This window comes from Mugil cephalus, chromosome 16 (assembly GCF_022458985.1).
Source record: "Mugil cephalus isolate CIBA_MC_2020 chromosome 16, CIBA_Mcephalus_1.1, whole genome shotgun sequence".
Classification (NCBI taxonomy): Eukaryota; Metazoa; Chordata; class Actinopteri; order Mugiliformes; family Mugilidae; genus Mugil; species Mugil cephalus.
The window spans coordinates 20,749,968-20,764,994 of NC_061785.1; the positions used below are offsets into that span (position 1 = coordinate 20,749,968).

The 15,027-nt window shown below is 40.7% G+C and overlaps 2 protein-coding genes across 4 annotated transcripts in view; one reads left to right on the plus strand and one right to left on the minus strand.

The window, feature by feature from the left end:
- Positions 1–4,019, plus strand: part of LOC125022421 (myosin-16) — a 49,784-nt gene extending 45,765 nt beyond the window's left edge. For all 3 annotated transcript variants that reach the window (XM_047609055.1, XM_047609054.1, XM_047609053.1), the window contains exons 17-23: positions 534–726; positions 813–1,016; positions 1,105–1,230; positions 1,330–1,500; positions 1,943–2,143; positions 2,232–2,378; positions 2,776–4,019. In XM_047609055.1, the coding sequence (XP_047465011.1) occupies positions 534–726; positions 813–1,016; positions 1,105–1,230; positions 1,330–1,500; positions 1,943–2,143; positions 2,232–2,378; positions 2,776–2,928 (1,195 nt within the window). In that variant the 3' untranslated portion in view covers positions 2,929–4,019. The remainder of the gene's footprint in view (positions 1–533; positions 727–812; positions 1,017–1,104; positions 1,231–1,329; positions 1,501–1,942; positions 2,144–2,231; positions 2,379–2,775) is intronic.
- A 1,602-nt stretch (positions 4,020–5,621) lies between these two features.
- gas7b (growth arrest-specific 7b) overlaps positions 5,622–15,027 on the minus strand; it is a 65,625-nt gene continuing 56,219 nt past the window's right edge. The window contains exons 12-14 of the mRNA XM_047609056.1: positions 7,939–8,018; positions 7,354–7,452; positions 5,622–6,600 (exon numbers count right to left, since the gene is read on the minus strand). Of these exons, the coding sequence (XP_047465012.1) occupies positions 6,487–6,600; positions 7,354–7,452; positions 7,939–8,018 (293 nt within the window). The 3' untranslated portion in view covers positions 5,622–6,486. The remainder of the gene's footprint in view (positions 6,601–7,353; positions 7,453–7,938; positions 8,019–15,027) is intronic.

The following is a 15,027-nucleotide window of genomic DNA, read 5'->3' on the forward strand; positions in this document are numbered from 1 at the left end:
TAGATTATTCTCCTCTTTCGTGTTTCTCTTCCTCTTTCCTCATCTGTTTCCAAAGCTTTGTACATGATGCACAATTATTCCTGCTGCCCTTCCCCTAAAATCTTGTCTTAAAGTCTCCATGACATGACATTCAGACCTTTCAGGTGATGCGTCCTCGTAATAATTTCAAAATCTTTTAGTAAAAGGTTGTACAGATTCATGACTGGAGTGGGTCAAGCCCTCACAATCTTAAACAGTCCAATGAATTGCAGCTTTTATCCATTGATCCACAAAAATAGTTTATGCTGATATTAGTAACTAGTTGACCCTACCATAAATGGTTGTTATTTTATTCCTACCTACAGCACTACTACTCTCACTAACTTTAAATGTTTTTCATGCTGTCTCCTTTTATTCCTTCAACAAAGCCACTGTGCTTAATCTTCAGAGGTAAGGCTGTAGCCATGTTTTCCTTCAAACCCTCTGCAGCAACACAGATCCTCTATTCAACTTGTTAATACTGCCGTTTCTCTCTGTCTTGCCTCTTTTTTTAGAAAAAGTCACCAGAGGGCGCTAGAGTCCTTGCAGGCCAGTCTGGACGTGGAGGTGAAAGGCAGGGCAGAGGGACTGAAGCTGAAGAAGAAACTGGAGGCCGACATCAACGAGCTGGAGCTGCAGGTGGACCTGCTTACCAAGAATAACGCGGAGCTCAGCAAGAACAGCAAGAAGATGCAGCAGCAGATCAAGGTCTGCTCAGAACACATGTAGCCTATTTCCTTCTGCATCAGTTCTTTTCTACAGTCGGACCTAACACGTGCCCTCCTCTGTCCCAGGAGTTGCAGACTCAGCTGGAGGAGGAGTTGAGGAATCAGGAGGAGCGCAGGGAGGAGCAGGCGGCCATGGAAAGACGCTGTGCTCTCTTGGTCGGTGAGGGTGAAGAGACCCGAGCAGCCCTGGACAACGCAGAGAGGGCCCGGAAGGCTCTGGAGACAGAGCTGCAGGAGGCCAGCGAGAAATACAGCGACCTCAGCAACCAGGTGAGTCTTCAGGACTTTTGCTTCAATTCTAATCTCAGCCACGGACCTCTTCTTAAGACTTTCTTGACGCTTTCTCCCATGTGTTCAGTTCCAGACGGCTCTGAGCGGAAGGAGGAAGCTGGAGGTGGATCTCCAGACTCTGCAGCAGGAGCACGAGGAGCTGCAGGCAGAGCTGAGAGGAAGCTCGGACAAGATCAAGAAGGCCAGCTGTGAGGTAAGACACCCACTGGGATGCTGCTGCTGCTGTTGTGCTGTTTTAAAACATATTCGGACACATGAAGCGGTGTTTGAGAGGGATGTTCTATTCCGTCAGTTGGCTCGAGTTGGGGAGGAGCTGCGTTTGGAACAGGAGCACACGCTCCACCTGGAGAGAGTGAAGAAGGGTCTGGAGGCCCAGATCAAGGACATGAGCAGCAGGCTGGACGAGGCCGAGCAGATGGCTCTCAAAGGAGGAAAGAAGATCATTCAGAAGCTAGAGGGGAAGGTACGGAGACACAAATATGCCAGAAATCTGGTTTCTGGACATTCATTATACTGTGGAGGGATTTCTAATGACAGTGCCGTGGAGTTTGTTGCTTCTTTTTTTTTACAAGTACATATATACAGGTGCAATAGGAATGAAAGGCAACCTAGCTAGCTACCTCAATGCACAAGCCAACTGGCAGGTGCTGTTTTGTAAGCTGGAGCTTATGACATATACATTAATATGAAAAAATAAAATAAAATAATCAAATTACCATTAACCGGCTGTCACGTTGTAAAACTGAGTCCTGCTTTAATGGCCCTTTTAAAAACTGTTGGAAAGATTGTTTGGATGTTTTTTCTAGTGTAAACATTCCTTCAACGAGCATCTGTCCTCATGAAACACTGTCTGGATGAACGGAGAGCCCTTACATGTGAAGTCACCGTTTATCCCCTGAATCCAGGTGAAGGAGCTGGAGCTGGAGCTGGACTCGGAGCAGAAGCGGCACGCTGAGACGGTGAAGACGCTGCGGAAAAACGAGCGGCGCCTGAAGGAGCTACTGTTCCAGTCCGAGGAGGACCAGAAGAACCAGCACAGGATGCAGGAGCTGGTGGAGAGGCTGCAGAACAAGATGAAGGCCTACAAGAGACAAGTGGAGGAGGCTGTACGTCACCTCGTCGCCTTACTCTAAATACACAGTTAAATGACGTTCCGACCTGTTTGAAATTGCTCACGGGCTGTTGTCACTGCAGGAGGAACAGGCCAACATGAACCTGGCCAAGTACAGGAAGACGGTCCATGAGCTGGATGACGCGGAGGAGAGGGCTGATATTGCTGAGTCGGCGCTCACTAAGATCAGGACCAAGAACAGAGGCAGCTTTGGCAAAGGATACTCCTCTGTAAGTAAAATATGAAATGTAAAGCAGGGATCTTCAATGTTTTCCAGTCCAAGGAAAGTCCAAATTCGTTCTTAATCTCTCCATCAGTTTAGGGTTCCTAGCCTTGAAAAACATTGAAGACCCCTGGTCTAATCAACTCAAGATTTTGCGACCTCCCCTGCAGTACCTCCATGGACCCCCTAGGGGTCGTGGACCCCCTGTTGAAGATGATGCAAAGTGTTACATTTAAAAGACTCACTGGTAGTACCAACGCACCAGTGTGTTGAGGAAATGTTGGCAAATGAACTGAAATTGAGCATCTTTCCCCCAAAACGGAATCCCTAGAAATAAATCCAAAGTCATTTTTGTCGGTTCTTGCTCCGTGCGATGACTCTGAGTCTCTTGTGTGCTCCATCAGGGTTACAGCACTCCCTACCCAGGCCTGGTCCGGTCACCTAGCTCCGCGGGCTCAGAGGGCAGAGGAGAGAAGATCCTCAACGATGACAACGAGTCCGTCAGCTCCCTCATCCCGGCATATCTCAACTCCCTCAAGAAGCTCATGATCGAATAGGAAGACGGCCGCGGCATCAGCTGATCGGAGAACAGCGGCCGTGGTGCCCTCTGAATAAGTGAAGCGTGGTGCAGTATGAAGTTTGAAACATCATAAAGGCTCAGCGGTGTACTTTCACAGCGCATTCAGGTCGGTCGTGTGCGCCACCTGTTTGTGAATGCTGTACATTCCAGATGAATTTCCTACAATCCTTCCTTCCTTTGTGCGTAAGATCACAGCTTTTTGAAATCATTCCAGCTTTATACCACACACTTTTATATCCATTCTTACTGTAACGTTTGTATATAAAAACAGACTGAATATGGAAAAATATACATGTTTGAAATTCACACTTAAATGACAGCTTATTAATATATGATAATGATAGTGAGTCATTTATTAGGCCATGAGTTAATTAGGACATCATGAGGCATAGAATTTTTTCCACCATAAATGCAAATGTTTGTTACATGGAGATCCATTAGAGATCCATATAGTGCCATGTCTGTGATGATTGTGTCATTACTTGGCTAAAATACATAACAGACTACAATAGTTCAGCATATTGTGTGCAGAAGAGCCCTTGAACTGTTAGTCAACATCATGTAGACGTCAAGGAAGCTATGGAGGGAAATTGTGCCTTAGTCAGGATGTCAAGGGACGAAACAATAACAAATATACAATAATATATTTAAAAAAAATACACTATGAATATTTCACACAACTTTATATACTTTAATCTACCTGTTACGTACCTGCTTTATTTTCTACCTGCAACCAAAAACTGAAAACGCATTGTTATACAACCGACTTATCTAGAAACAAATGAGCTCAAACTTGACGTGCTGCGCATTTTATGATGTCAACTAATGGCTTATAAATGACTTCACTCAACATTGTTATGAAAAGTTACTATGGTGCCATCAGTGGTTATTTTAGGTCAATGACAAGAAGTGCATTGTCAATATATTTTACCTAAGCTAAGTGTTTCTGAACTTTTAACCCCCCTTTATTATCAGTGCCTAAATCTGTAACAAGAATTCACCAGATCATTTACTGCTGAATGTGAACATGTTTCTTTTTTTTTAATGAAATAAAATCCTTTTTTTTGATTTAGCGTGTTTTCCTCTTTTTCCCTATTTTGTGGTCAACATAAAAATAAACCAGAAAGCTACATGCCATGACATGAGATACATATTTTCATTTTATTAATGAAAAATGCCAACCTTTAGCTGTTAATGTACAAAAGACGTCTTAACACTCCTCTCTCTGTGTTCAAGTAATACTAAGCAGTAATACTGGACAAGACAAGTTGGAAAAGAGCATTTTGTACAGCATTTAGCCTCTGCAGGCAGCAGAACAGACACCAACGCAGCTGAATCAACTGACTTACTGTATATATCCAAAGTGTACAATAATGTAAGACAGGTTTCTACTGCATACAAATCACTTGTATATTCCATATATTATCAGTACCAAATGTCAATTATATGTCTTTCTGTAAGAATCTACTATTTACTTTATTTTACATTCTTCACTCTACAGTCACCTTTCATTACAAATCATCTCATAAGGTATATTTACACCAGGCCCTCTGAACATAACCCAAACACATTCTATTAGTAATAAAATGTGTTACAACTCTTGAACACTTGTCATATTAACAGCAACATACGTTTATTAAAAATCACTCAGGTATAAAGTGCAACTGGCTGATTTTCAGTTTTTATTAGGAATGAATTAAAACACAAAGGGAAATTAAACTTGTATGTTCTTTAGCTTTTGATTTAAAGAATTGTTGTGAGTTTAGACCTCAGCAATCGACCATTCGCTAGACTCCAGGCATAAACAGTGACCGTCGGTAAGGGGTGATGCTGAGGTTAAGCTAACCGCAGCAGGCCTGTCAAGCCCTGAGTTTCTCAGTGGGCATTAACAATGTGCATGAATTTAACTGGGTTTACTTCCTCTGACTTTGTATCAGAGGATAAGTAGCTTTGCAACAACTGGCAGAACTGAGTAACAAGAAGTAATTAGCTTGTGATACTGTGGGATTTTACAGTGCACCACTGCATGTAAGCCAATGTTCTAAACATCTCATGCATAATCAGCATCTTCTGCTGCCTTCAAATGGTGTTTGCTACATTCATGAGTAAACGCTATATGAATACCCCTTTCTTGTGGTATTCCCAACATCGTAACTTGACAAAAATGGCTTACGTGGAAACTAGCATTTCATTCATATTATGATTTGGTTGCATAAAGTTTTCTTCCTAATTTTATAATATATCTAAGGAAATTATTCATATTCTCAGCAGTTTATTAAATTAGGCTTTTGGATTTCTCCATTCTAAGCTAACTGGCTGCTAGCTCGCTAAGCTGTTACCCAGCAGCGATGTTAGCACACCACTTCCCATTGTTGTAACCACGATCCCACAAGTTCCATTTGAAGGCAGCATTAGTCCTGCTCTTTATGTCTCTTTATGAAAATGATTGTCCCACAAATCCCAGAAAATATGAGTTAGCATTTCAACCATCTAAAAAAATATTTCCTGCTTACATTTATAATACTGTATATTGTTATAGCTGACTACTTTTATCCTCCGGTACAATTGTGTATTTTACATGTGATTAGGCGCTAAATATGCTAACTCTCTTCCAGGTTCCTGTGAGTAATTTCACATCAGGTATTAGAATACCATTATGCGGGACTTTCTTTTTCTTTTCTTTTTTTTTCCTTTTTAAAATCAATTGGAGATGCTAAAAAGTCATCTAGAGTCTAAATTAGGTCAGCTAACCACAACCAATAAAGTAGCTAACCTGAACGTAGACTTTATTTACAGAGAGTGGTCGTGTATGCCAGTTGTGTGTTACAATGAAGCTTGTTGTCAATGAATTTTAATTCACTGTCATTTTAAATGGTGAAAATGTCACTATTGCATTGGAAATTACATTACATACAGTATATCCCAAGACTGAAAAGCCTGACAAGTATAGCAACAGTAGCTAAAGGATATGGGGCTTAGCAAACAGTCAACACCTGCACAGGGTAGATATTAGTATTAAAGTTCTTTATCCTCATTCTGGTACACAGTAACAGCAACGCCCTTAAATCTGAATGCATTTTGCTTAGCAGCACCTGTTAAATCATCGCAGTACTTAAGTATTAGTATTACACTGCTGCGTGACATAAAGCTATTCAACACTGTCCCCTGTTCATTATTGGTGCTTCTTAAACATTCGCCTCACCTGAGTATCCTTTAATAAGGAATTCACACTCACAGTTCCCATTTTTTCGTGCTGAGCATCCACCTCCATGACACAAACCCACGACCAGTTACCTCCCTTCGACCCTTAGGGTTCTCTCAAAAACTCCCTGGAATACTGACATCATCCTCAGCAGGTGGCTGTTGGGACTTGAAGACGAAGTGATCTCTATGTCCATTAGTCTGTTAGGATCATTGTGTGGTATGGGGAGAGGGGGCAATGATCCCAGCATAGAGTTCGTCTCACAGCCATGTCCTCAGACTTGTAGCCTCTGGGTCTCTGTGCCAGGATGTGAGCTTGTCAGACAGCACGAGGTCAGATCTCAATGTTCACTGGCCGGATCTCTCCAGTCTTATTGTCTCGCACCCACAGCTCTCTGTCTTTGATCGGGTCAACGCACTGCAGGAGCTGGTCCACGGGCTCCATTGTCTGGAAGAAGAATGAACAGCTGTAACAGAGAAGCTTTCACTTGCCTCTGATTAAATCAATCAAGGGGCCTGGAAAGTGTATCTTTGGTTCCCTCAGCTGGTGCGGGTGTGGTAACGTCATTCAAAGACATACGTAGCAGCAACAGTAACACTTAAGGTGTTTAGCATCAGATTTAGCAGTTTAGCTTTTCTTAACCATCATTTGCACTTAGTTTTAACTTTAAAATATAACACTGGGTCATAAACGACTAAAAAAATTTTAAGTAATTCATAGTTCCAGTTCATAGTCCTTTTCCCATGAATTACCAAAACTCTTTCTAACCAGTTTGTTTTTTCCAATGTGAAAAGTGTATATATTGCAATTTATTTCAAGAGCATCCATGAATCCGAGCGCGTTACAGCAGCACTGGATCATAAGAATGACAAAGAATTTAGAGATGAAACCAGATAATTGTCAGAAATGCTTCAATTAGAGTCCCAAGGGAAGTCTGGGTCGATGAGGGAATCTGGTTACTTCAAATGCCATGACAAATTTAAGTCAGACTTTAGTCCTCTTGGTTCCTGGAAAAACAACTTCAATATTCTAAAAATCAAAGACAATCAACACTACACTAGCAATTTGACAAAATGTAAATGCGACTAGGTTAGAGAGAAGACCCGTATAGCAGATTACAACAGCACACTAATACAGAAGCATAGAAAAGCAATGAAAAAACAAAAAGCTGATGTAACAGTGAGCTAAAGCTATGCTTACACTTTGGTTGAACATGTCTGTCTCGTGCCGAAGGGTGGTGTACTGGCAAAGATGCTGCCTGATCATCTCCACCCGCTCCACCTCCAGTCGCTCCAGCTCCTGAGGAGAACAGCAGGTAATGCCTGAGTCACAGAGGAATCTCTGCACCTCCACTTCAAGGATTTTCAGAGCTACCAGAGGACATCCAAAGTAATTTCCAAAAAGTCTGCTGTTCAGAAATCTTTAGACTATTTATGTGATTATTTAGATGTGAAGGATCAGAGATGATGCCTTTAAGGGGATTTAAGGGGGTTATTACTCTGAAACTACAATAACATAGTCTAGAGACCAAAATGATGCATGCTCTGAAATAAAAGTAAATATTCAAATTTAGAAGTTTGTTCCCTGGGAATGAATTTAAATAAATAGATCTGCGCCAAGACATGTACACTGGGTGTCACATAACATTGGACATACCATGGACAGTTTTACAATCTCTGCATCCTGCTGCAGAGTACATGTAACATAGTTTTTTAGAATCACTTTGGCACAAATTTGAACTCCAAAACATATTCAAACCTGCACACACTCCTTATGCTCTCTTACCAGGCTTGTGGTGACGATCTCCTCAAACCATTTGGACTGGGACTGGTTATAAAGGTCGACACAGCGCATCAGATCATCTCCTGTCAGACAGAACAGAAACAAGGTCATCAGGAGCATTTGGTCAAGAAATATCTCCTGTAATCTGTCAGAAGAACAACAACATGTGACCGAGCACTGCTGCTTCTGCTGATTTCTGGCAACGCAGAGCCTGAAGTGGAGTACATGAAATATCCAGCAGATGGTGCTATAACCCCACCATTCCCTCTACAGCTGCCGCATCATTGTAATGTTCCACCTCATCCAGCTGATCCGATTATTCCGAAGCAGTGCAGACGTTCTGGACTGATAATAGATTTCATTATAGTAGCATAAGCAATGATAAAAGGGAAAATCTAATGTGTTATTTCATTAAAGTTACTGCTGCATCCTGCTGACAACAAAACAAACACAAACTCATGTGGGAGATTAGATCAGTGAGGAAATGACGCTCATCATCCTGTTCCTGAGTCTTCAGCAGCAAGTGTCTGCAGCATTATATTCACTTTAATCTTGTATTTCTTTAAATATGATACTGCAAAACATTAAGGCAACATTATTACTTTCAGCACTAACGAGCTAAAGAGCAATTCATTTTTTTCCCAGGTAGACGATCTTATCATTGAGACACATATGCGGTAGATCAGGTCAGATCATGCTGGCTATCAGCTGAGAAACTACAAAAAGCATGGAGGATGAGGGAGAAAGGTATACCTTCAGCGGGAGGAAATTTTGGCTTTATTTTAAGCCGTTGCGGTTCGGTCAAAGATGCAGATCCACAACTCAACAACAAACGGTCAAATTTGATGTTTCACTTGATGATCTAATGTATCACTTGATCTGTTCAGACCTTCCATTCACACCTTCACTGCGTCATGTGAAATGTTTAGCGTAAAGTAAAGGTACAGTATGAACATACCCAGGACAAGCTGTTGACGCATTTCACTGATCTGACCACAGACCTCAGGTGGAGTTATAGTAACTGTCAATTAACCAAAAGTATGAATCTAAATAACAAACCCAGCTATTTAATATGAGTATGCTGTGTGCAATTCTATCATTGGAAAATGTATCAGCATGTGACTAGTTATTGATGTAGTCTTAATTAGTTAAGTTATATTTCCTTAATAATCACAGGTGTCTTAATTTAAATTTATCACCAGAGATTTTTCTGTCACTGCTTCAAACAGCAGAGCAGTGAAATTACAGTCCAGCTATACTTTGTCCTAAAACAGCTAATGTCAGGGCGGAGATAAACAAACAAAGACTTAAGTTTTCATGAGTGAAAGAGACTTCACAGCTTGGGCCAAAATATACTGTATTTATACTGTGTATCACTTCCCCAAGGCACAAGACACATACACAGCAAACAACTGTTCTTGGTTCTGATGCAGCGGTGGTGATCCATTATAGACTGCAGCTACTTACAATAGCCTATTGTTACTGTGCCCCAAATGATAATGGCATTTATTTGCAAACAGTACGTGAAACTGAGATCGCACCTCCAGAGCTAGCTGAGGACAAATGTGGAGACATGTTTCAATGCCAGGTGTGTTCACAGCTACTTACAGCTGTTCACTTGGAATTTGAGTGTCTGCATTGAATGTAAATGAAAATGTAGTTCAGAGTGAATAAATACAGTAAAGTTGTGGGCAATAAAACTGAAACAGTAAGGGGCTAAAATGCACTGCAGAGCTGAGTTGAACTGAACTTGAATGATCATTTTCTGTAGCTATGATTCACAGCTTTCACATTCCATAAAGATTTGCTGTTGCTCAATACTGATCAGCGCAGCTTTAAGCAAGTTAATCCTATCCTTATGGCGCACTTAAAGAGTGGATCTCACAAAGTGCTTCAGAATAAAACACACAGAAAAGCAAATAACAGGGCAAAATAAACTAAACAAACCTTGCATTAACCTTAAGAGATTAAGTGCAATGGGGGAGAGTTACAAAGCTTAACAGGTAGGTAGAACACAGAGGGTCCTGGCCTCTTTCCTCCCCGTTCTAAAAGGCGTGCCTCAAGGTTCCCTATTAGGGCCATTGTTGTTCACAATTTATGTGAATAATCTTTATGATAATTTGTCCGATGCTGTGTCCCGTCTTTGTGCTGATGATACAGTAATGTATTGCTCATCTTCTTTAGCGTTACAAATACTTGAGTTCCAGCAGTCAGCCTTTGACACTGTTCAGTCCCATTTTACTCAGCTTGAGATAGTGCTGAATGCAGATAAATCAAAGACCATGCTATTTTCAAATGGCAAGCAGCTTCCATATCACCTTCCTAGATTGTCAACTGTTCATGGGGTTGAAATTGAAATGATCTGAAATCCTTCTGATATATGAGAACCTGTCCTTTAAATTGCACATTGATAAACTTGTTTCTAAGCTGAAAATAAATCCTTTTTTTCACTGCAAGTCAGAAAACATTTGATCTCCACCTTTTTTCTTACCCTTGGACTATGGACACCTACTTTTTATGAATGTTCTAGATAAGTATTTAGACAAATTGGATACTGTATACCACTGTACTTTGTGTTTTATTACTGGTTGTAGCTATCGTGTACATCACTGTTCCATATATGCACTTGCGAATTGTCCATCTTTGTATGTTCGTCGACTCTCTCACTTGCTGACTTTTATTTATAAATCTATTCTTGGACCTCTGCCTGCATATTTGTGTCTCCCCATGTGTAGTAATCTCAGCCAATGTGGCCTGCGCTCTCAGGACATCATACAGATGCAGGTCCCGAGAGTCAGAACTGATCTGGGCAAAAAGGCTTTTAAATTTTCAGCCCTGTCCAAATGAAATGATGTGCAGTTGGACTTGAAATAGACACATCTAGTATCTCTAGGGGAAGTGAAGACAATTATAAAAGACACAGCGTTTTTCTGTAGTGTGTGTCCGTATTTTATTTGTGTTTTCTGTGTTTGCTGAAATCGCTCTGCTCTCTGTGCTGCCGTCTTGGCCAGGTCACTCTTGAAAAAAAAAGGTTTTAAATCTCAATGACTTTTACCTGCTTAAATAAAGGTGTGACGATCGGTTGAACATGCTTATGTTTTTGATGAACAACTATGAAGCCAGTTTATTTTAGAATTAGAAGGTGTTTTAAGAAGGCATTTAAGTTTATGATTTGAGGAGACATGTACAATAAAAATAGCATCAGGGCCAGGACAGAGCATTGGGGAACACCGCAAGAGAGAGATTAAGATGATGGTTGGCAGTGTACAGGGGTCAGCATGAGTGGTCTGACTGAGCTGTGAGTACATGTTCTTATGCTCCAAGTGGCGATGCACTGCGTTTTCTGACACCTTCATACCATAGCCAGCAGTGAACATTTCAGCAACTTCAGTTCCAGTTGCTCTTCTGTTGGGTCTGACTGCACAAACTCAGCATTCACTCCCCGAGAGGTATAAAACCAAATTGTGAATAAAGTAATTTCAAACTCCACATTTCCATCAGATGATAATACTTTTAAAGACATTTCCCTTAAATTTGTCTTGCTTAGTTGGCACCTTTAGAAAATTAAGTAAAGTTTCATGGGTCCAAGCAGGGAAACAGGTCAGTTTAATGGATGCTACATTCTAGCACATCTAAAAAGCTGTCATGTTTGCTCCTGCGGCTCACTTTACAGTAAACAGGCTCTTCTCACAGATGTGCTCAGAATGTACCACCATAAACAGGCAGTGAAGGAAAAATGGGGAGGAAAACAAGAGTCTCTGATTAAGCACCAATAGATGTTACAATAAAAAACTAAAGACATGGCCTCTGTAAAATCACAGCCTTGGATGGTTCATATAACATGTGAGGAAATCCCTGGTATCAGCTGGCAGTTGGCTCGTGCCATCCGACGCAGCTAGAGCGTGGCGCGATAATGAGAGTTTGTTATGAGCAGACAGATGCCGCGCTTTACTTGTTTTGGCATCAGTCTCCTCCCTGCTTCCCTCACACTGCAGTCATCCTCACTGGAAGCCAGACGCCATGAGCACCGTCAACAACTGCTGCTGGGTTGTTGCTATTTTTTTTTTCTGGTTGCATAAGTAGCATGGAGGAGGGATGGCTCTGTGCGTGTGTTTGAATTCGTACTTGTGTGCGACAGCATGTGGTCGTGACTGGTTGGCTCATGACATCACAGACTGGCAGCGACTTCTCATCTGTTTACTCTTAGCAAGTCACTTTCTTCAGGTCGCACACCTACTAAAAACTCAAAAACCCCCCTCAAACATGCGTGTGTGCTAATGTTATTTTTAACAGGTTCATTATTTCTTCACCTCAGATAAATAGCATGTCTCGTGTCTGTTACATTTGTAAGAGAGGGTGGAGGTGTTGGAAGTATTCGGATCTTTTACTTAAGTACAAGTACTGATACTCCTTGCATTTAAAATACTGTGTAAGGCAAAGTAATGCCTTGCACATATTTAACAGAGCATCAAATCTGTATTAACCCACAGATGAAACTAGTTTCACAACAAGTGCACCGATACATCATGTTTGAGCAACAGCACAACACTTCTTCAGAAATGTAGGGAAGGAAGGAAGCTAAGTTCAAACTATCAGCTGATTTATCAATGATCAGCAAAATAATAGGTTGTACTGAAAAGCGAAGCAATACCAACAGATATTCTCAAATTTCAGCATGTTAAAACAAAAATTTCATGTTTTTCTCATGTCATATACTGTATGAGTGTAAATCTATTTTGGATGCTATTACTCAGAGCTGATTGTGAGGAGCAGTTCTCTGCATCTTTGACCAAGACACACTTAAGTACAAATGATCTTCTTCTATTTTTATCTAATTCTATTTAAAGCAAAGTGCAGTCCGGTATACATCGATCAGCCACAACATTTTGACCACTGACAGGAGAAGTAAATAACATTGACCATCCTCTGACAATACAATGTCCTACTGGGAAAACTACACAGTATTAGGATTACAGTGCCCAAACGTTGCACGCCTGAACTTCTTCTTCTTTTTTCTTTTTTTTTTATTGAAAGAAGAGAATTATTATCAGTTATTCAGTGAATCAATATCAGTCACAAAGCAATTAGAAACTTTTTCAATAATCCACTGATTACTTCAGTTATATTCCAATTACAAATCGTGAAACAATCCCAAATACCTGTGATTCCAGACCCTCAAAATGATTGGCCCAAACAAGACACCTGACGATGACATGATTGGCTCTGTAAAAAGCTGGTCGGACATTTTTAATACCAAATGACTAATTTAGACAACAAGGGGTAGATTCATCAATCATGCTGGTACTAATGTGACAGAAGAAATGAGTGGTTGTGAGTTCATCCTTTTTAATTAGCTGCATCCAACCATCCCCAACTAAAAAGTTGTGTCCAAGTAAGCTTTTTTTTTTTTAAAAAAAAAAAGGTGTGCCAGTTGTCTCTAAATGTTGATTAATGGACCTGCGTACCTTTGGACAGAATAGTTTGGTGAGAGCCTCACTCTTCACACTGCCTACACAAAAACAGGGCTGGGCTGCACAGTGATTTTGGAACAGTGACCCAACCGCCTTCTCACAACTTCAGTGCACATCACGGGGACGCACACCGGCTCAAATACTATATCCCCACGCACGATCACTGAAAAGGAGCAGCTCATAAATGCATGAAATGAGGAAATTAAATGAAAAGTTCCAGCAAACTACTACAAAACAACTGGTCACACCAAAGAGAACAAAGATCTTCTCGACTATAGAATCAAATTCTTTTTACTACTTTCAAAATATTAGGGAGAGGAAAACTGAAAAGAGGAAAACCTTCTTCTGCTTCAGCCAACCTATTTAATTTTATATCAGTAATTTGGCAAAAACAGTCCTCTTGTTTCCAGTGGAATTCGGTAAGAACATAAACAGAGTGGAACTGGTCCAATTGCCCAACAGATTCTTCCCTGTACAGTTATAATCCCTTTGATAGATGAGCTGACTTTGTGGGATGGGTGTATTTTGTAGTAAGACTATTAATGTGCACGTATGTGTGAGTGTATCTTCCCCCCAAGGGAAAGAGAGTTATTCACACCCACGCCTCTATGTCAGTCTGGTGTGAACGCAGACAAGTCAAGCAGAGAGTGTTTCTAACTGCTGCTCCTTCCCACCGCTTCCATTGCTGACTAAAAAATCTCTCTCTCTCTCTCTATATATATATATAAAGAAAAAAAAAATAAAACTTCTAGTCCGGCTCCGAGTGCTGATAAAGCTCATGACTCATGTAAAAAGACAAACACGGCATCTCGGTTCACAGGCGATCTCAAGTGACAGCTCCAATATGGGGCTAAAGAAACACTGGGGGAGGATTCAGAGTGAATGTCCAGGACTTTAACCATTTACAGGGACCTACTCTGACTATTGTCGAGAAAAAGTGTCTCTACTGGTAACACATAGAAATTAAAGGCCATGTTTTAATAACTTTAATTCATGGGACAGGAATGCATTGTGCTTGCATATAAAGTGCACAGATTCTTCTGAAATGAATGTACATTTTATCTAACAAGTATTTAGCAGCATTCAGGTTTTAATCTAACTAATTTCATCTCTTTCTGAACGTATTCATGTTCCAACTTGCAGCTACAAACCAAAGCTAGGGCAACCATGTTTGTGACTGACTGACTAGCACATTCTCATGTGGCTAACACGTTAGCTGTTGGCTCATCAACCACAGGTTACCAGCTCTTTTTGTGAGTCGTCTCTACATCACTAAAAGCTGTTTCAATGGCCTCTAGAAGCTGGAGGGTTTAGTAGACTTTTGAGTAGTCCAAAGAATTTGGACAGAGTAAATAAGAAAATAGTGATGAAGCTAAAAATATACATAAAGTAAGCTCCGAGCTCTAGGCTTTGTGGGCTCATTAAAACCAAAAGCGCTCATTTTCTGTGCAAGATGTGAGATTAAATAAACACAAGAAAATGCTAAGCCAATGTGCTCAGTATAAAGCGCAAAAATAATTAAATATTCCGCAGCAGGAGATATGAAATGTTGACTGAAATGTATTTACTTCTAATCGAAGTCACAGCCTTCAAAATTTGGTTTAGCTACAAACACGATCCA